At 35.6% G+C, this 20,225-nt stretch overlaps 2 protein-coding genes across 2 annotated transcripts; one reads left to right on the forward strand and one right to left on the reverse strand.

The window, feature by feature from the left end:
* Window positions 1-776: 776 nt before the first annotated feature.
* LOC105949669 (kinetochore protein) lies at window positions 777-5,121 on the reverse strand. The gene is made up of 4 exons (XM_012972985.2): window positions 3,908-5,121; window positions 2,680-2,926; window positions 1,245-1,391; window positions 777-1,159 (listed from the first exon to the last, which is right to left on the reverse strand). The coding sequence occupies exons 1-4, from the start codon at window positions 5,035-5,037 to the stop codon at window positions 947-949; spliced, it is 1,737 nt and encodes a 578-aa protein (XP_012828439.1). The 5' UTR covers window positions 5,038-5,121; the 3' UTR covers window positions 777-946.
* An 8,737-nt stretch (window positions 5,122-13,858) lies between these two features.
* LOC105949684 (histone-binding protein MSI1) lies at window positions 13,859-17,356 on the forward strand. The gene is made up of 6 exons (XM_012973002.2): window positions 13,859-14,419; window positions 15,232-15,558; window positions 15,641-15,793; window positions 16,256-16,380; window positions 16,475-16,570; window positions 16,883-17,356. Exons 1-6 carry the CDS (start codon window positions 14,075-14,077, stop codon window positions 17,109-17,111), a joined length of 1,275 nt encoding a protein of 424 aa, XP_012828456.2. The 5' UTR covers window positions 13,859-14,074; the 3' UTR covers window positions 17,112-17,356.
* The last annotated feature ends 2,869 nt before the right edge of the window (window positions 17,357-20,225 follow it).

A 20,225-nucleotide genomic window follows, 5' to 3' on the forward strand; every position in this document is an offset into this window, starting at 1 on the left:
ATTACAGTACTTTGAAAAAAACTATCATTTACCCGATCGTTTTTTATGTAATAATACGTGTGATGTATTTATTATATAATCATTATTTTTAATATGTATAATCAGCTTATTATTTTTTTCCCAAAAAAAATATTTCAAACATGTGACATAACTTGTAAATATGAATGATGTTGACCCTCTTCATTTTGTCATGTCTTAAAAGCTATAAATATTTAATATTTATGTCCAATTATTTTATTAGTTTCAGTATTTTTTTGTTTCTAGTTGACCGTTTAAATCCCATTTTCGCACCATAGTCTGCAAATTATTCAAAAGACGTAAATCGCAGTTTTCACATAATTTCGGGATAAACGAGAAGCTTCAGATATTATTTTGATTTTTTTTTCTTCTGAAAAGCTTAACAAACACGAATTTATTTCGAGAAAAGAATAAACGTTAAATGAAATGGAAGCTCACTAGGGAATCAAATAGAAAGCCCAAATACAATATAATATGGAGTAGTGGACCTAAATTATTATGAAGCCCAATTACAATTTCATACGGTAAATTGCAGTTTCGCCCCTGGACTTTACGCACTTTTGCACATTACCCCTTCATCTAAACAAAAGTCGCAATTTTAACTCGAACTTTATTATTTGTTGCACCGGTGATGTTAAAATCCTATTTTCGGCCAAAAACTCATCGGAACGCTAGGCGTGTGGACTGCACGTGATTTTCTCGGGGGTAAATTTGTCAAACCACATAAAAATATAGAATTGAAAATGAAAATGTCACACTTTATCAACATAACTCTACATTAACCAAAAAACCAAGTATAACAACAAGCATACAAATCTTACACATCCAAAAAAGAACAAAAGAAAAAAAAAAGGCAGCACTTAAGAAAATTTAAACTGGCGAATTAAATTACGCGAATTTACCGACATTCTTTGTTGAGGAAATTTGTTCACGAGCTTCCCTGTAATGGACGATATCCTTTGAACATGTCTGCTACAGCACCAGTAGTTTCTCGAAGATCGCTCCTCATACGTACAATTTTTGATCCCACGTACTCTTTATAAGTCGAAACCGAATTAATCAAATCAAAGAGTTCCTTAGCGCACTGTTTGACTTCTTTATCCATTCGCATGATAGTTTCCTGCAATTCTGCCTTGGATGTCTTCACCAAAGGCAATGTCAAGTAACAAAGTGGTTGAAATCACTGTTCTATTGCAAATAAATAAATACGGGAAATTGAAATTTACCTTCAAAAATTCTTCGGCTTCTTTTTTGACAGTAGACATTTTTTGAGCATCCGTTTCGACTTGTTCGGCCAGTTTTCTAGCTTCTGCTACACATCTAGATGCATATTCGTTCGCGTCTTTTCTGATTGCATTCAACTCGGCTTCAACCTATGTAATGAAAGCATTTGAAACGATGTTTCAGATACTAAGAGAATGTTTTAAGAAATCAAATACAATAACATACTTCAACATTTATGTCGTCCAGCAATTGACACAAAAAATGGTCAAAACTATTTACATTCTTTTGTAAAATCGGACATAAAGTTCTCAGTTAATGATTCATTCAAACACACATAAATCCATACGGAGGCGACCAGCCCAGATTAAAAGGATTGCCTTCCTCAGTTCTTTCTTATTCGCAACATCTTTAGGCCTCGTTTTTTCAGCTCGAAAAATTGTTGCATTAACCAAACATCAAAATAGACTTCAATAATTTTTAAGCCAGGTATAAACAAAACAACATGGAATTATTGAGCCAAAATCATGGATCAGGTGAACCATAAATAACAAACAGCATGTACTGTAGATCATATAAATTAAACCTCCAAGAAACCGCAACACCTGATTTTCCTCCCCAAGACTGATTAATATTTTTCCTCCGATGAGTTTCTCAGTCTGACTGGGAAATGGTTGCATACCGTACATTCTACAGTGAACATCTAAAGACTACTTGTTAGACTGTATTCTATTATCCTAATTTACTAACACATTTAAATCCTTAACTACAGAAAACAAGGGAAAAGATATATGCTAGGGGTTCTGAGTAGGATATCAAACAAAATTAAAAGGAATTACTAGGAAAAAAAATGTCAAGACTACATAAACATTCTTCGTTTCCTCCATAGAATATATGGCGTAGCTACTCGAAAGAATTATCAAGATTCTCACTTGAATTTTATTATAGAAAACAAACGGAAGTTAAATGCACAACCAAATTCTAGATGTAATTATTAGGAAAATTTGTGAGACTAGTATTAATAATAAGTGAAAATCAATATCTTTGGTTTAATTGTGAAGATGCCACTTGATACAACTAAAGGAAGAATAAGATCTGTAGCTGGAACTACCACGCTATGGACTCAGCTTTGTTAAGAGGACTTAATTAGTCGATTCTCAGTTGCATAAAAAAAATACAGCTACGTCATACTATCTAAGGGCAAAAACAACATATCACGCAGTAGACTCTACAATATGTGGGAGAAAGCATCTTTAACTATTTGAGATACTTTCAGTAAAGACTGATCTCACACTGCACTTCTTACGAATGTAGACAAATCTGACGACTTATTGATAACTGAACAGTAGGTTTTGCAAACACTTCTTGACATATCAAGAAGCAGGAGCATAAGAAATATCAGCAAGTATATATGTCAAAAAATCAGCTATTTATACTTACCTCATCAATATGTGATTGGAGGACAGCAATACGATTCCGTTTCTCCTCGAGCATAGCAGCATTATCACCGGACTGTTGCCGAAGAAAGATCAACTCGTCAAATTTCCCCACTGAGTTTCTTTTTATGTCCTCGGAAAATGAGGCAAGTGCAGGCTTTAGTACTGACTTATAATCTAATCCCAAAACCTCAGATGGTGTGGACCCATTGGCATTCAATTGATATTGAAATCCATTTCCAAGCTTCAACCTAAGATAAAGTACTGAATCAGCCTTGCCACAATAATCAAACAGGAACTATGGAGTTCCTTGAAAGAATAAAAAACTAAATCCTGAAACAAAAGTATTTACAGTCCTCCTTAAGCAAAAAAAAAAAAAAAATTAGTTCTACATATAATGATGATAATCAAACAGCACCGAAACATTGATAAACTGAAAATTGCATCTGCAGCACTCCCTTTCAATGATTGGTCGAAATAAGGAAGTACGAAGTTTTCATTTCCTTGTTCAACTTTACAACGAGCAAGATGCCATGAACTAGTAAAAATCTGCTTTATATGAATTTCAAATAAACAAGAAACAATGAAAAAAGCCCTTTTGCCACAGGTTTACGTTGTAATTTATATTGATTCCAGATGCCATGGCATTAGTCCTCCCTCAATAAAAAATGGTATTCAGGAGATGGAAACTACGTCAAGAAGCAATAAGGCAGAACACAGAAGAAAATACGAATATGTACCCACATTGTGTACCCTGACAGATGAGCACTGTCGATTGTGTATAAGGAAAAGAAGCAGTAATTTGTTGATCATTTTGCCTAAAACTTATAATGTAAAATTTCCTCAATAAAAACTACAATTACATGGATTCAAGTATCAGCGTATACTAAAAGCACGCAATTGCGAGAGCATAAGATAAGATGCAGGACTACCTATCATACTATTACCTAAGAATCAAGGGTGTCAGTACTTTCATCTAATATAAACAGTTCCGTGTAACAAAGAGCAAAATATTCTAGATTACGGTAGTACAAGTAATGCAGTAGCTTCATAATGCGAAAACTTAGTAATTTAAAAGTCATTAACATCCCAAATTGTACGAGTATTCAACTTTTCCTAATACGACAAAACAAAATATGAATAAAAGACTACTATGCAATTCGCAAAACAACAACAGTAGCATCAAGTATATTTGTATAACAAACACATTAGGAAGCGGCTAGAAGAAATACCTTCTGATAGCTTGGTTGCACTCCATCACAAACCGCTCGAGCTCCTTAAACTTATGGCCGATCTCGGAATCAAGCTCCCATATCTTCTCCTCCCAGCCATTTCTTGCAGCCTCTGTATCCTCGATATCCCTCTCCACAGCCTGCAATTCCCGTTTCATTCTCTCGGCATCTCTCCAATTAATCCCTTGTTCCTCAATCTTCTTCTTGAGCTCCTCGTTTTCCTCACAAATCCTCTTCCTCTCCTCCACCTTAGCCTCCAACGCCCTTTCCTTCTCCTCCAATTTCTTCTGCACCTCCACCATATGACCATCCAACTGCTCAATCATCATATGGAACTTCGTAACGTCTTTTTCCAACACCGCCTTCTCCTGCTCCAAAGCCTCCTTTTGACTCGGGCCCGACTTTAAACCCTCCAATTTTACCTCGAGTTCTTTCGCGTTTTCCTCCATAGACGTCACGCTCTCCTCCACTTTATCCCTCCATTCCCTCATCTCACTAATACACCCTTCGTCCAAATCATCCATGGCCTCGTCGTCTCCCCTAATGTACAGCAAATAACTGTTCACCGTGTACATAAACACTCTGTCACCTTCAAAACCAGGGGAAGTTTTCATCATGAAGTCTTTATATTTAATTATCTGAACAAGCCAGTGGATAACGGCGAGCAGATTAGGCCAGGAATGCGGCGTGCCCGGGGCGCGGAGGGCCGATTTGTTCAATTTCAAGGGGCATTTTAGGAATTTCAGCGCGTGGCTGAGATCTTCATCTATTTTCTGCGAAGTGAATCCAAGGCGGTGGAGTAGAAGCTTTATGGTTTCGGTGATGTCTTTAGCGGAAGGCAGAGGGTGCTTGAGCGAAAAGGGAGCGGATTCAGAGGCGAGGTAGGAATTGATTGTGCGGAGGGCGGATACTTGGTAGGAACGGTCGGTGATGTTGGGGAGGGCGGTGGAAGCGCGGCCGACGGAGGCGGTGGAGGGGCGGCTGCTGCAGAAGCTGGCGTCCGATTCGCGGCCGGGGACTGGGGTGGATAGGTACTGCCATGGATCGGCGGTGTTGGTGGGAGTGGGTGGTGGTGGTCGGCGGTCTGGGGCTAGGGATTCCTTTCCACGGCGGCGGCCGGCGTCTCTCATCTTCCCGCCTATAGTATGACGGCGTTTGGGGTTTTGATTTTTGAATCAGCCGATGATTTTGGGGAAAGTGATAAATTGAAAACGTAATTTGTTTTTTGTTTTTTTTTAGAAAATAGCATTTGAGCCCCTGTGGTTACACGCTTTTTCAGATGGCCCCCTTGTACTCTTAATATCACCACATAACCCCTTTAGGTTTATAGACTTCCGTTAGTTTGTTTCCGTCAAAATTAAATGTGCATGATTAAACGCCAAAATACTATATTTCGCAGGTGCCCCTTTGTGTTTACATTTTCCACACGATTTATAGTCTTTACATGTAAAATAAGGGCAACTGGCAAATAGGCCAATGACAAGGGCACTTAAATTAAACTGAAATGCTAATTGTAGCGGGACTTTTACTGAAATTGGCTTATTTGCAGCGGTAGCCTCATTTGTCAATTTTCTAACTTTTTAAAAAAACCGAAACGCTCTCAACTAAAAAAAATCGAAAACTTAGAATTTGAAGCTCGTTCGACAAATTTAAAAACGAACAACGACTTCTTCAATGGCTGACTCGAATAACTTTTATATGGTAAAAAGAAAGAAAAAAAAAATAAAAAAAAAATAAAAAGTTGATACAATCGTGCTATACAGCACGAATAGTATCAAAAATGTGGAAAATATTGGAGTTACCCGTGCTGTACAGCACGGGAACTTGCATATCAATTTTCATTTTTTTTTTTTTTTTTTTTTTATTAATTTTTATATTCCTTTATTGTATTATTAATTTTTATAATTTGGTAGGGTGATGATGGTGATTTTGACGAAATATTTGATGATGAATGTACAAACAAGTACAATAATCCGAATATGTGTTATCATGTTCCTCAAATAATTAGAAAATTCGATATTTAGAAAAAAAATATAAAAAAAAATAAAAAAAAATATTAAAAAAACTTGAATCTCCCGTGTTGTAGAACACGGGAACTTGAATAATCTTCAAGTTCCCGTGTTCTGCAGAACGGGAACCTCATGTTTTTTGAGTTCTCCGTTCTGTAGAACACGGGAACATGAGATTATTCAAGTTCCCGTGTTCTACAACACGGGAGATTCATATCTAAATATTTTTTATTTTTTTTCCGAAAATAAAAATTCAAAAAACAGTTTGAAGGTCCCGTTTTCTGGAGCACGAAAAATTGAATCTCCCGTTTTCTGAAGCACGGAAACTCGAAGAAAATTCAAGTTCCCGTGCTCTGCAGAACGGAGGATTCAAGCCGTTTGAATCTCCCGTTCTGCAGAGCACGGAAACTTGAATTTTCTTCGAGTTTTCGTGCTCCAGAAAACGGGAGATTCAAATTTTTTTACGAAATTCGAATTTCTAGAGAGTGTTTGGAATAGGAGAGAGAAATTGAAAAAAAAAAAAATTAAATGAAAAAGGTACCGCTGCAAATAAGCCAATTTCAGTAAAAGTCCCGCTGCAAATAGTAACACCCTAAATTAAAAGAGGGACATCCAATTTTTTTGTCTTTTAAATAAATTCAGCTCATTCAAACTTAGGGATAATTACAGTTTTGGTCCCCCAAGTTTGCATGTTTTTCACTTTTGGTCCCCCATTTACCGCCGTCAACAAAATACACACTAATGTTGTCACATTTTAACACATTTAGTCCCTCCGTCTGTTCGACCGTTAAGTAGTAACGGTCAACGGTTGAATTTGGGGTTTTTCTTTGAGAAAATTGCAATAAGACCCCTGTATTCTTTCAAAATATTATAAAAGCCTCTAAAATTTTATTCAACCATAATTTAACCCCTATTTCATCAATTAACCAATTTTAACCAATGACCCCGATTTCTCAAAATTGGGTAATCCGACATTGACTTTCTTTTTAACTCGGTTGACTCTTTTGTCGATTGATATTTTTTCCCGTTGTTGACCGATGTTGAATGTCGGCTCAACAGCGTTGACATTTTCTTTCTTGATTTTATTTCAATTGTTCAGTTATGGAAAAATATAATTAAAAAAATCAAAAATTGATAATCGGCGAGAAAATAATATCATAAAAATGAAAAAGTGAACGCGTCTCAATGACGGAAAAATTTTAAAACAAAAAAAAGAGATAAAAATTAACGGCCGGTGTTAATTAGCCCCAAAAACCGTTGTAATAGAGTGGTTTTCTCATTACAAATTACTCCGCACATGCCTAATTCATCTTCTTCATATTTTCTTGGGAAGAAATTTGAGATGCACTGGCGGTTCCACGAAGAAAAATTTGAGGGGAAGAAATTATGGATTTTAGAATTTTTTTAAAATTGTATTTAGGCCCTAAAATTTTAGATAAAAACTTTCTTAGAAGTTTGTAATTTTAATATTACGATACTAGATATTACTATAGTATTATTATTGTGTTATAATTGTGTTGATCGGAAAAAAAAGTCAAAGGAAAAAGTTCGTAAAAAATCAAGAAAAATAAAAAAAATCAACATTATTAACCGAGAATACAATGTCGGTGAACGGCGTCAAAATCAATTTTAAATAAAATAACTCAATGCCGAAAAAAAAATTACAAAAAAAAAAAATAATCAACGGCGGTCAAGGGTCAACGGTAATGGTGTAAAAATTGGGGTTGTTTGTCAAAATTGATTAAATGATGAAATTGGAGTTAAATTATGGTTGGGTAAAATTTTAGGGGGTTTTAGAATATTTTAAAAGAATGCAGGGGTCTGAGTGCAATTTTTATCTATGAAAAATCCCAAATTCAGCCCTAATTCAATAGTTGACCGTTACTACTTAACGGTCAAACAGACGGAGGGACTAAATGTGTTCAAATTTGACAACATTAGTGTGTATTTTGTTGACGGCGGTAAATGGGGGACCAAAACTAAAAAACGTGCAAACTTGGGGGACTAAAACTGTAATTATCCCTTCAAACTTATTTACAAATAAGGAAAATCCTTTTATATATACCAAAATTACCCAAATACATTGAAACTCAATTCAACTCCAGTTCATGATTTACACCCCAATTTAGCCCAATTTCATCAATTAATCAATTTTAACCATAATTTCAATTTTCATCCCAATTTTGACCCGCCACCACCGGAGACTGTCGGTCAGCCGTCGTTTACCGCCGGTCTTCGGCGTTGATTTTTTTTTTTCTTCTTTTTTTTGAAAACTTTTTTTTTCTTATTATTTTCCGGTCGGTCAACCATCATTGACCGCCGCTCTACGGCGTTGAATTTTTTTTTTTTGAAATTTTGTATTTTCTTAAAAAAAATATTTTAATTAATATTACTGTCTTGCCTGCTAAATTACTGTCTCCAGCAGTTATTTAACTGTTAATTGACCTTTTTTTTTCTTCAAAAATATTTTAATTAATATTACTGTTTTGGCTGTTAAATTACTGTCTCCAATAGTTATTTAACAGTCGGGACAGTAACTTAACTATTAATTGACCTTATTTTTTAAATAGTTTAATTAATATTACTGTATTCGTTGTTAAATTACCATCTCCAGCAGTTATTTAACTGTCGGAGAGTAATTAAACTGTTAATTGGATTTTTTTTTCTTCAAAAAAATATTTTTAATTAATATTACTTTCTTTGCTGTTAAATTACTGTCTCCTGTTATTTAACTGGCGGAGACAGTAATTTAACTGTTAATTGATTTTTTTGTTTTTATTTTGAATTTTTTTCCTTAAAAAAATTATTTATTTTAATTAATATTACTGTCGTGGCTGCTAAATTATTGCTTCCAACAGTAATTTAACTGTCCCAAACAGTAATATTACTGTCTGAGAAAGTACTTTAGTAGCAAGGACAGTAATATTAATTAAAATATTTTTTCTAAGAAAAGGAAAATTCGAAAAAAAAAAAAAAGTTAACGTCGGAATCTGGCCGCATCCTTAATACCTCAGGGACAAATCGAACTGAAATTACAAAACCTTCAAGTAATTCTACTTCCCAGCCATAGTCATGTAACAAATGAATTGAGCAATCCTTCATTGTACCATTTCCAGCCTTCGTTTACATAAACTCATTTTCCTCATAAAGCTGATCAAACAGTACATTTGACACTTTAATCAAAGGGGATTCCTCCTTGCTATGAAACATGAATTTATCATGCTCCACTTCATTTATCGTCAACGTATTCTCTTTCTCCAATACATTTTCAAATGATTCAGCAATTGTACTTGACCCTTGAACTTCAAACCCAAACTTTTCCATAGACAGTTCCGTTGTGAAATTTTTAGTTTCAGTTCATATTGACCCTTTCTCTGACATTTCCTCAAACACAATCAACTCATCAATTTTATTCACAATATTTTCAGTATCATTTCCCACATACTTTCTACTAGGCATTTCATCAAACACCACCAACTTACTCATTACAAGACTATCTCCTTCACTAGATATATCAGCAGTGGTATCAACTCCCAAGTGTTTACGAGGAATCTCAACTACATAATCCATTGATAAGCTAAAATCATTGTTATTTTTATTTTTTATCGCCAAGAAGAATTAGGGCATTTTCCTGCAACTTAGTCAAGCTAACCACCTCAATCATAGTCTTAGGTTTGAATATGCTAATTTGAAGAGAAATCTCAGACTTCAATCCACCCAAAAAATAACTCACAGCATAAGTTTCAGGTAAATCTACATTCCTCAATAACAATTCAAATTTGTCGGCATAATCTGTAACATTTCCTATTTGTTTCAAAGACGCCGATTCATACATAGGATCTTCATAAAGTAGGGACCCAAACCTGTCATGTAAAGCTCGTATGCATTCCTCCCAATTAAGCGGCCCCACCTTGCTTTCATAAAACTCCAATGCCATTCCAAGGCATTTCCATCTAAATGCATCGTCGCTACTTCCACTCTCCCTTCTGAAGGAGTATCTTCGATTTCAAAAATTTGTTCACATTTGAACACCCAACATCGTAGATTCAGCCCGTTGAATTTAGGAAATTCTACCGAAGAACATTTTTTTGGAAGTTGATACTCATGCCCCCATTCTGACTCTCGTATAGTCTCGCGAATTTCTTGCTCGGCCGCCCTTGAAGTTTCGACATGGAGATCTGTCGAAGTTTGCAACTTATTCATCCTTAACGCCAACACCGCAAGCAATTCTTCTGTAATTTTTTTGTTCCCGCCACCAACCGATTGTGTATTCTCCCTTCCTTGACCCATCTGTTTGAGCATCTCATCGTATGGACCTTTCGCCATTTTTTTTTATTATTTTTTTTTTGTTTTTTTTTAATATAAAGATCTAGAGCCGCCGAGGATCGACGGATCTGATACCAATTGAAACGACTTTTTTTAATGAAAGATAAATTGGATCGGGTCGGGGGCGATTGGGATTGAAACGTGTTATATTAACAGGTTGAAGACTTGAGATTCTGCGAAATATATCTGCTGGAATGTCACGGCGTCATTGTTTGAAAAAATGCGATAATTGGAAATAAAAATTTAAATGTTGAAAAAACTTCATTATATAAAAATTGAGTTCGAATTCAGAAATCTAATTTTTTTTCTGGTTGCCTGATCCCCTTCAACTCTTTTATTGGTGATGGTGAGACTCCTTTATTGATGACATCGAAAAGTACATATCAAGACTCAGTTTATTGACATCACATAAGGTGCATAACTTTAACACAAGACAACAGAGAAAGACATTCATTATAGCATTACTTTAACACTTGGTAGTGCATGTACCAAGCTCGATTTCGACCTTGTTTCACTCCGAGTCTCTCTTCACTGTATTCATCAAAATAGGGATGTTTTAGATCTATCCATTGGCTTTCAATAGCATTTCAAACCAGTGTAATCGGACATATACTGAGAGAGTTATAGCCCAAATGCATGGAATTTTGTTTCTTCAACAAGTTCTCTCTTTCTTTATTTCCAATCCGGCGCCATTGGCTCTTCACGCAAGTCATTTGGTCTGATTTGTCATTCCAAATACAAAAAACTCCATTAAACTTATGTGCTTTGTTTTTTTTCCGGTTCTTCATCATGGAGTTTGTGAGGATCGTATCAAAAACTGTCACAACTCCCGTATTTAGGACCAATACTTAGTACATTTTATTCGAGCCAAGAAGTTTTGAAGAATCCAAAATGTCAAGTCCAACACTTAGCTAAAAAAATGATTAAAGTACAACAGTATGAGATTTGTACAAATTTTATCAATATTTTAAAGACTTACTAGAAGCATCTGCGATGTAAATATTATGTAAAAGGTCTTTGAAATCATGGAAAACAATTCATACAATCTTATTGTCAAATAATCAAATTTATCAACACCGTCAATTGGGTGGTGACATAGTATAAATAGAAGTAGATACTTCATTACCAAACCATCAAGCAATCAAGTATCTTCAAATCAATCACCCCTCTAATTGTTAGAACGGAAACTACAACTATTCTCAGGTTCGTCAACGTGATTTCTTCTGTCGAATCCGTCGGCGACGAATCCGTCGTCGGCGTCGAAAGTAAACATCGTCTGAAACAGGTTCCATTGCCTGAATCGGCGGCCTGTTCTCATTGGCTTCTCTCAAACGTTCGCTTGCTTCCTTGCACTTCTTCTGGCCCTGATAATTTCTCCACCAATTCTTGCCTATCTATCTCCCATACCATAGTAGCTAATAGTGACATTTTGGAAATTGATCAAAGAAAAAGAAGAATAACCGCTTGAAATATGCAAATTATTAAAAATGAACGAGTGCGAGTGCAAGTTGAGAGAGAACAGCAGAATATGTAGAGAGAAAAACGTAGAGAGAGAACTGGGCGGGAAAGTGCTAGTCTACGTGGACTTCTGCTTCATGAAACAATATTTTTACCATAAATCAAAATTAGCAGAGATGAAAAAAAAAAAAAGAGAAAAGCAAAACAAAACTATTGGGATTTTGGCCCAAATGTTATCTCTTCATCTGTGGCCCAATACCAGCATGTAACCGGCCCATCTTGGAGCAAGCCCACACTTGAAAAAGCCCACGTGGAGAATTGGTCTTGACCCGGGTCAAAACGTGAAAAACGATTAATCTCTCCACCGAAATACTGATTCGGCTCTCTGCTTTTTTGTCCTCTTTTCTGGTCCGATTTCTCCGCCGGAAATCTGTGACACCAGTATCCCGATCCCTCGGCTTCCGTTGAAGTCGGTTCTTGGGGGCTATTAAATAGACCTCTTCTTCGTGAGAGAACAGTGACCAAGAGAGACCAAGAAAATTCAACCTACGTTACACCTTGTTCGTAAATCTTTTCTTCGTGACTGATTCGACTCTTTGTGAGTCTCAACTCTTTGTGAGTGTTTGGGTGTTGGGTTGAGTGCTGTGTGTGTTTGATTTATTCGAACTCTTGGTCCTTTCTGTGTTGGGGTTTTTTCGGGTTTTTCCGGTTAGAAATCTGAGAGGGATTTGGGCTATTGGGCTTGTTCCGGTGGGTGCGTGGCTGCGGCTGGTGAGTCTTGGACGAGGACGGAGGGGGATTGAGACTGAGCCGGGAACCTCAATCGTCGACAGAGATTCATCCTCCCACGAATCTGTGTGATTCGCCGTGGTTTTGTTTTTCCCCTTTATTTCTTTAGTTTTATATTATTTATTTGTTTCTTACCTTTTTTGCAATTATCCTGATTTGATAAAGTCATTATAATTGTTATGCTTGGTTTTTGTTGTTAAGGTTAAATAATTTTAACAGTAGTTAATATTCTGTGTGATTGTATTCCGTACCCCTATTCCCATAATTGTTTTGCATATTAATTTAGTGAATATAATGGCTGTTTTATTTCCGATTGTTTCTCCGGGCGGATACCCAACAAAAACAAAAGCTAAAGTGCAGCATAGGATGTGCCATGCATGATATCAATCACAATAGTACCGAAAGGTGCTGCAACCAATAAAAGCTCTAATCAAATTCAAATTTTAAATAAATTTATTGTGTTGACCCAACTCAATGGGCCTATAATTTTTTTATTTATTAGGTCACATGCCGAAGTTTGAAGCCAAAGGCCCGCCAATCACCTTTAGATAAGATTTGTGTCTGACAATCTCAATTAACCAACTCTAGCCCGATCAATGATGTATAAATAAATGTTCTAATTCGTTTGTTAATGGACGTTCTATTATTCAAGCAATTTAATTGTCCGTATTCTCTGAACTAACTCTACTATCCGCACATCTGACTTGAGAGTCGGAGGGGTTTCCACCGGATCAACTCCCGGCTTAGTTTACGTGTTCTCTGATCGCAGGTATCTCAATGTCATCAAACTCGTGAGCAGTGATCCACTTAGCTCTTCTAGCTCATTCTACTTCAATTACATCAGATGATCTAACTCTAGCATTATCATAATGGCGCAGTGTATAGAAAGCTAATGGTAATACTAATAATAATATTAGTACTAATACTAGTACTTATTCCAATACTAATACTAATACTAATGCTAATATTAATACTAATACTTATTCCAATACTAATACTAATACTAATGCTAATATTGATACTAATATTAATAGTAACCATAATCCCAATTCTAATTTTAATCCTAAATATTTTGAAACAAGATGACCGTAAGATGTGTCTCTTGACTTGTAATTATAAAATTGTGGTGCATCAGAAACTGCATTGTCGCACAAAACGAGTACAAACTAGAGAACATTCCACATAATTCAGATAATTATGTTAAATTTGACACTAAAAGAGTGAACATGTAAGCAAATTCACAGTTGATGAGTGATTGTAACTACCCAAACATAAAAAAAAAAAAAAAAAAAAAAAAAAAAAAAAATTGCAGAGTTGGGCTCTCAGCAAAAGCCCATAAGGCGAGAACACAGTGTCTCCATCACCATTTGCGTATAAAAACCCATCTGCAAATATAACTATTAATCCCTCCTCACTGTAAAAAAAAAAAAATTAATAATCTCCTTTCTTCCCTCCATTTCTCCTTCTGCAAACCCTCCCCCAAATCCCACACGCACACCATTAAACCCACACATAAAGAAACGATTTTTACCCGAACTGAAAAGAAAAAACAGCAGCCAAAAATCTCTCAATCGGAATTTTTGAAATGGGGAAAGACGACGAGGAGATGAGGGGAGAGATAGAGGAGCGGCTGGTGAACGAGGAGTACAAGATTTGGAAGAAGAACACACCCTTCTTGTACGATCTGGTCATCACCCACGCGCTCGAGTGGCCGTCACTCACCGTCGAGTGGCTCCCCGACCGGGAGGAGCCCTCCGGCAAGGATTACTCCGTCCAGAAGATGATCCTCGGGACCCACACCTCCGAGAACGAGCCCAATTACTTAATGCTGGCTCAGGCTCAGCTCCCACTCGAAGATGCCGAGAACGACGCCCGCCTTTACGACGACGAGCGCTCCGAATTCGGTGGGTTCGGATGCGCCAACGGGAAGGTAACTGGTTCCTTTGTTCGTTTTAATTTTTGATTTTTTGTCTATTTTGTTACTGAGGTCAGCTGAATTGGATTTATGTTTGGGGTTTTCGTGCATCGGAAATCGGGTTGATTGGTTTCTTTAAAAAGTCCAATTTAAGAAAGTATGATGGAATTTGCTATTGTATGTATGTAATGTGGCCTTGTTTTTAGATACATTCTTCGAATTTTCGAAGTGAAGTATGAAAATATAAGTCGAAAAGATTCGAACTTGGTCATAATTGTGGCGTTGTTCATGGTGCGCCGGAATGTTCTTGTGCAAAACAGTGAAAAGACGAGCATAAAATTTGAAAAAAACACATAGGCAAATGCAAATCTTGAATATTTATTGTATCGTAATACCAATATTAGTGGTTTATTTTAGAAAAAATGTAATCTTTTAGCATTTTAATTAAACTTATTGGGTGGCTCCTAGTAGAACCCCGTCCAATGCTCAAGTCAATAAAAGTCGAGGGATTTTAGAGATACGAGAGACTGGAGCATTAATGAGATTGAATTCCATTAAGACGTACTTTGAAATTAAGCTTCGCCAAGTATTGTTCACTCTTTGCGTAAATGCAGCTTTGGGTTTTTAAAATGATTCGAAATTGGGTTTGGCACGTAATTTTTAACTACAACTAATGGTGGCTTTTGGGACTTTTTTTTAACTCGTGGCAATAATTATATAGTGGTGATGAATGCCGAAGCAGGACGTAATAAATTCATTATTTGCTTCAATTTTTGGGAGTCAATATATAATTTCTGCGACTTCATTATTTCCCATTTACCTTGCAGGTGCAGATTATCCAGCAAATTAATCACGATGGGGAGGTCAACCGAGCTCGTTATATGCCCCAAAACCCGTTCATCATTGCAACCAAAACAGTTAGCGCAGAAGTTTATGTTTTCGATTACAGTAAACATCCCTCTAAACCTCCATTGGACGGTGCGTGCAACCCCGATTTGAGGCTGAGGGGCCACAATACCGAAGGGTATGGCCTGTCGTGGAGCAATTTCAAACAGGGTCATTTATTGAGTGGCTCGGACGACGCCCAGATATGTTTATGGGACATAAATACGACTCCGAAGAATAAGTCTATCGATGCAATGCAGATTTTCAAGGTACATTTTTGACGAAAATGCTGTTTGTGAGTGATATGTTTTGAATCGTAAATCGGAAAACTAATGTATTATTTGAGAGCAGATTCACGAAGGTGTGGTTGAAGATGTGGCGTGGCATCTTAGGCACGAACACTTGTTCGGTTCGTGTGGAGATGATCAGTATCTGCATGTATGGGATCTTCGTTCTCCAACGGTGAACAAGCCTATACAATCTGTCGTTGCTCATCAAAGCGAGGTTGGTGCCATGATTTGATTCGGTTGAATCGGTGGAATAAATTAGAATTTATCGACATTGAAATATCAGTCTTTAAATGCTCACATAAAGTAGTATCACATTTTGTTTTTACTTTTTTTTTTCTCCATAAAGCGAAGAGATTTTGTATGTTTTTGAGTAATTTGCTGTCCCTTTTAGACCATTTAGAAGGAGAATACCGATTTATTTTTTCGGGTTTAAATTGAGATTCTTGATGTAGTTTTAGGTTAATTAATATATTCGAGAAGTGTCAAATTATTTTGTCGGATTTTCCTTCAACCAATTTATTTAGATATACCTTTCGGTTGTAGTTGTACTTCTTTCCATGCAAAGAAGAAGATGCAACAAGAAGAAAACGATACTTTTTCTTCGTAAAGATTGAACCTTTTGCTTCAGACTCTTTGGTACTTGAGCATTTTGTTATTTCGATGAAATCTTTTGTAGGTAAACTGTTTAGCTTTCAATCCATTCAACGAGTGGGTTGTGGCAACTGGCTCTACCGACAAAACTGTTAAATTATTTGATATGCGAAAGATTACTACTGCCCTCCACACCTTCGATTGCCACAAGTAAGGAATTTTCAGCCCTTTTTTTTTTTGCGGAATAATTGTATACCCTCGTTTATCTCTGCTAACTTAATTCTGCTTTTAACTGCAAAACAAGGGAGGAGGTTTTCCAGGTTGGATGGAATCCGAAAAACGAAACTATCTTAGCTTCTTGTTGTCTTAGTAGGAGACTAATGGTCTGGGATCTTAGCAGGTAATTTTCCGACCTTTCGTGAATCGCAAATTATTATCCGGTGTTTTTTTTTTTAAATTTGTTATTCTGCATCGCGATTGTATCAATATATATCGTGTTGAGCTTGTGTTTTATATTTCAATCTATTTTGCCGATTTCTTGTTGCACGCATATTTTTTTGGTTGCAAATGGATTTGGTAAAAAAAATTAAATTATCTGTCATTGTTTCGGCGTTGTTTTTTGTTTTATCTCTTGGGTTTGAATATCGATCATATTTCGATCAACTAAAACGATCAACAACCGATTTGTTTTTTTATTTTTTTTAAATAATAGGATCGATGAAGAACAAAGCCCGGAAGATGCCGAGGACGGCCCACCGGAGTTGCTATTCATACACGGCGGCCACACGAGCAAAATCTCCGATTTTTCATGGAACCCTTGTGAAGATTGGACTGTTGCTAGTGTTGCCGAAGATAATATTCTTCAAATTTGGCAGATGGCTGAAAATATTTATCACGACGAAGACGATTTACCGGGAGACGACTCTACTAAAGGTGCCTAGTTCTTTTTTTTTTTCTTTTTTCTTTTTTATTCTCCAATCGAAAAAAAATTAGTATGATGATTTTAGATAAAGAACTGCATTTGTGTAACTTATTGTTATGTACTTAGATTAATCTGGTTATTTTGTTACATTTGTATCATTATGTATTCGAGTTTTTGATTTAACGAGTCTGACGTTGAACTCGGTTTGTTGTTGAAACTCGTTGATTTGCTGTTAAAACCATAACAGGCTGTTTTTTTGGTCTAGGCTCGTTTGGTTGGTAAGATAAATTGTGATTAATTAAATAGTTGAGTTTAATGGGTTATTATAAGATTGCAGAATCTTATTTTGGAAACCAAACGAAGCTTTAATGGTTTCGAATTTTGTCTAGGGCTTTGTGTTTTGAAAAACTCGCAATCGACTTAGAACTGAACCCTCGTGTAATGTTATTTATATGTATTTTTTTATCAAAAAAAAAAAAAAGTAATGTTATTTATGATATTCGATTAATTTATTAATTTAAATTAATGGAAATTTGAAATTTAATCTTGTTTACCTAAGATGGTACTCAACGGCTCATGTGATGTGTTTGGTTTATTGAGGGTAGACTTAGCTGTCACATAAGATAGAGAAGAATTGTGTATATAATTTGTTCAAATTTTATTGCATATGGTGCTTATATTATAAATATTGTCACGAAGTAAAATTGTTGTATATTAATTATTGGGGTAAATTAATTACAACCGCCCTCCCTCAAATGAGGCCTATTTACGAAAACCCCCCTCATTTTCCATAACCGCATCTATCCTCTGCAATTTTGGTTCGGTTACGGTTTCGATTTCGAATTCGGTTCACTTCCAGGGTTTTGGTTTCGGTTTTGATTTCGTTTTTGGGTTTTTGGTTCGGATTTCGGGTTTTCACTTAACCCTTTTGTAGGAGAATAAATGCAAGAATTTTACAAACTGTAGGGGATTGAATGTAATCTCTTAAAAAAAAGGTCTTTTTTGTAATTAAACTTTACTTCAAGGTGGTTGTAATTTAATCTAATTATTGTCACGTTTAGTACAATGAACCCCAAACAAACCTTTGCTTTGTTGGGCAGCATCTCATCTTGTCACAAGTCGTTGATACTAATGGAAGAGTAATTTAATGTAGTTTATATAAATACAACTGTAGGTGAAAATCGGACGGTGTTGGATTCGTGATTAATATTTTTTAATAGAAAAAAAAAAACAAAAAAACTCCTGAAGTAAAATTTAATTTCAATCCCGTTCCATGTAAATTCTGAAATTAAATCAGGATTTCAGAGATTGGAAATTAAAATCTTATATTCCAATTCAAATGGAAAAAAAAAGTGGGAATTCTCTTGAATTGTCGCTCGATTTTAAAACAATAAATTATATTACAACTTAATCATGTCTGTGAATAAAATATTTTAGGCAGGCTAAATGAAAATGAAGATACATATATATGTTATTATTAATTGAAGATTATGTATTAATTAATATATAATAATAAAACAATAAATGTACGTGACAATTAAAGTTTGGATGTCGCCATTCCTCCCCATGTTGAAATCCAAGGCACCGGGATAAGTGAAAGAAGCTCACGTCATAACTCCATCCCCACTCTCCAACTACCGCGCGTGTTCTATAACCACCCAACCCACCCCCCACCTTATTCTCTCCGTTCATTAGCCCCACTCGCGAGATACCCGTGTTAACTTCACGTCAACACATACCCATGGGTCAATGTGGGCCCATGTACCGCCCCAAAAGTGACATTATCTTTTTTTTTTTTTTTTTTTTTTTTTGTTTTTAAATAAAAAATTGGTCATATTTTTACATTTCGAAGTGGCGGTTGGATCCTATATTTGTGCAATTAAAGCGTGAACTTAAGAAGAAGAATTTATTTTTAAACAGACGGTTTACAATGTCGAAGAAAGCTCAAATTATCGAACATGCATTTAAAACCGTCAACTTTTTATTTTCTATTAATTTTTCAAAAAAAACTACAATAATTGTTCGTTAAAAAAATAAAAATCGGAACCGACTGTTTATGAACTGATTAGGAGCCACCGTCATTTTCTTAGACCAGTTGCGATTCAATAAAATAAGGTTTGGGAACCGGCAATTCAAACTATAAATAAGCAGTTCTGAAACGAACTCGTATACCGTTAGGTGCGTGTATTGTAAGGTCATATATAATAGTTAAGAAAAAAATAAATTTAAAAGAAAAAGCCCAATATTTATATCCTTCTTCATTTTCGGACGCGTGTCACGAACTTCCCCTCTTACGCGCGTGAGGATAACTAATTCCCCCGCTCCCGGTACCAGTAAGAGAGTAGCGTACAAGTGACTCGAGGAATCCCCGTAAAAATAGTTGCAGCTTTCTCTCTCCTCCATCCCACTTTTATAACCGAATTTATGTTAATGCTCCGTTTGTTTCAACCAAAATTATTACATATTTTTTCTTATTAAAAACAATTATGACATATTTCCTATAAATGAATTAAAATGCAAAAATATATATAAACAAATGTAAAGTAGAAAAAGAGTAATTAAGCCATTATTAAAATTTGGAAGTGACGATAATATGTAATAATAATTTTATATTCTCCAAAACCACAATTAATTTGTAAAACAAAGAATTGGGGAAATTACAGTTTTCATCCGTCAAGTTTGCACCGATTACACATTTGGCCCCCATGTTCACAAAAAACACATTTGGTCCATCATGTTCCAATAATTTAACATCTTTGGTCCTTTCCGGCAATTTACAGTTTGTCCGTTAGTTAAAGCAGTGATGAGCACACACTTTATTCCGTTAGTTTTGACGAGAAATTGACGGAAATGACTAAAAGTGTTAGAATTTTTACAACATAAGGGATCAAACATGTTTTTTGTGAACCCGTGAGACCAAATGTGTAATCAACTTGAGGGACAAAAATATATTTTTTATACTTATTTTTATAAATTGAATTTTTTTAATTGGGCAAATTACAGCCACCCTAAGGTAAGATTAAGATAAGAATTTTTTTATTTTTGTCTAAGTAATTACAACCACTCCATTAACTACGTATATTGTCTTAAAACCCCCCTCCTTCAATAGGTAAATTTGACATCATAAGAGAGG

The sequence above is a fragment of the Erythranthe guttata genome, chromosome 2 (assembly GCF_056151865.1).
Source record: "Erythranthe guttata isolate IM_541 chromosome 2, IM_541, whole genome shotgun sequence".
Classification (NCBI taxonomy): domain Eukaryota; kingdom Viridiplantae; phylum Streptophyta; class Magnoliopsida; order Lamiales; family Phrymaceae; genus Erythranthe; species Erythranthe guttata.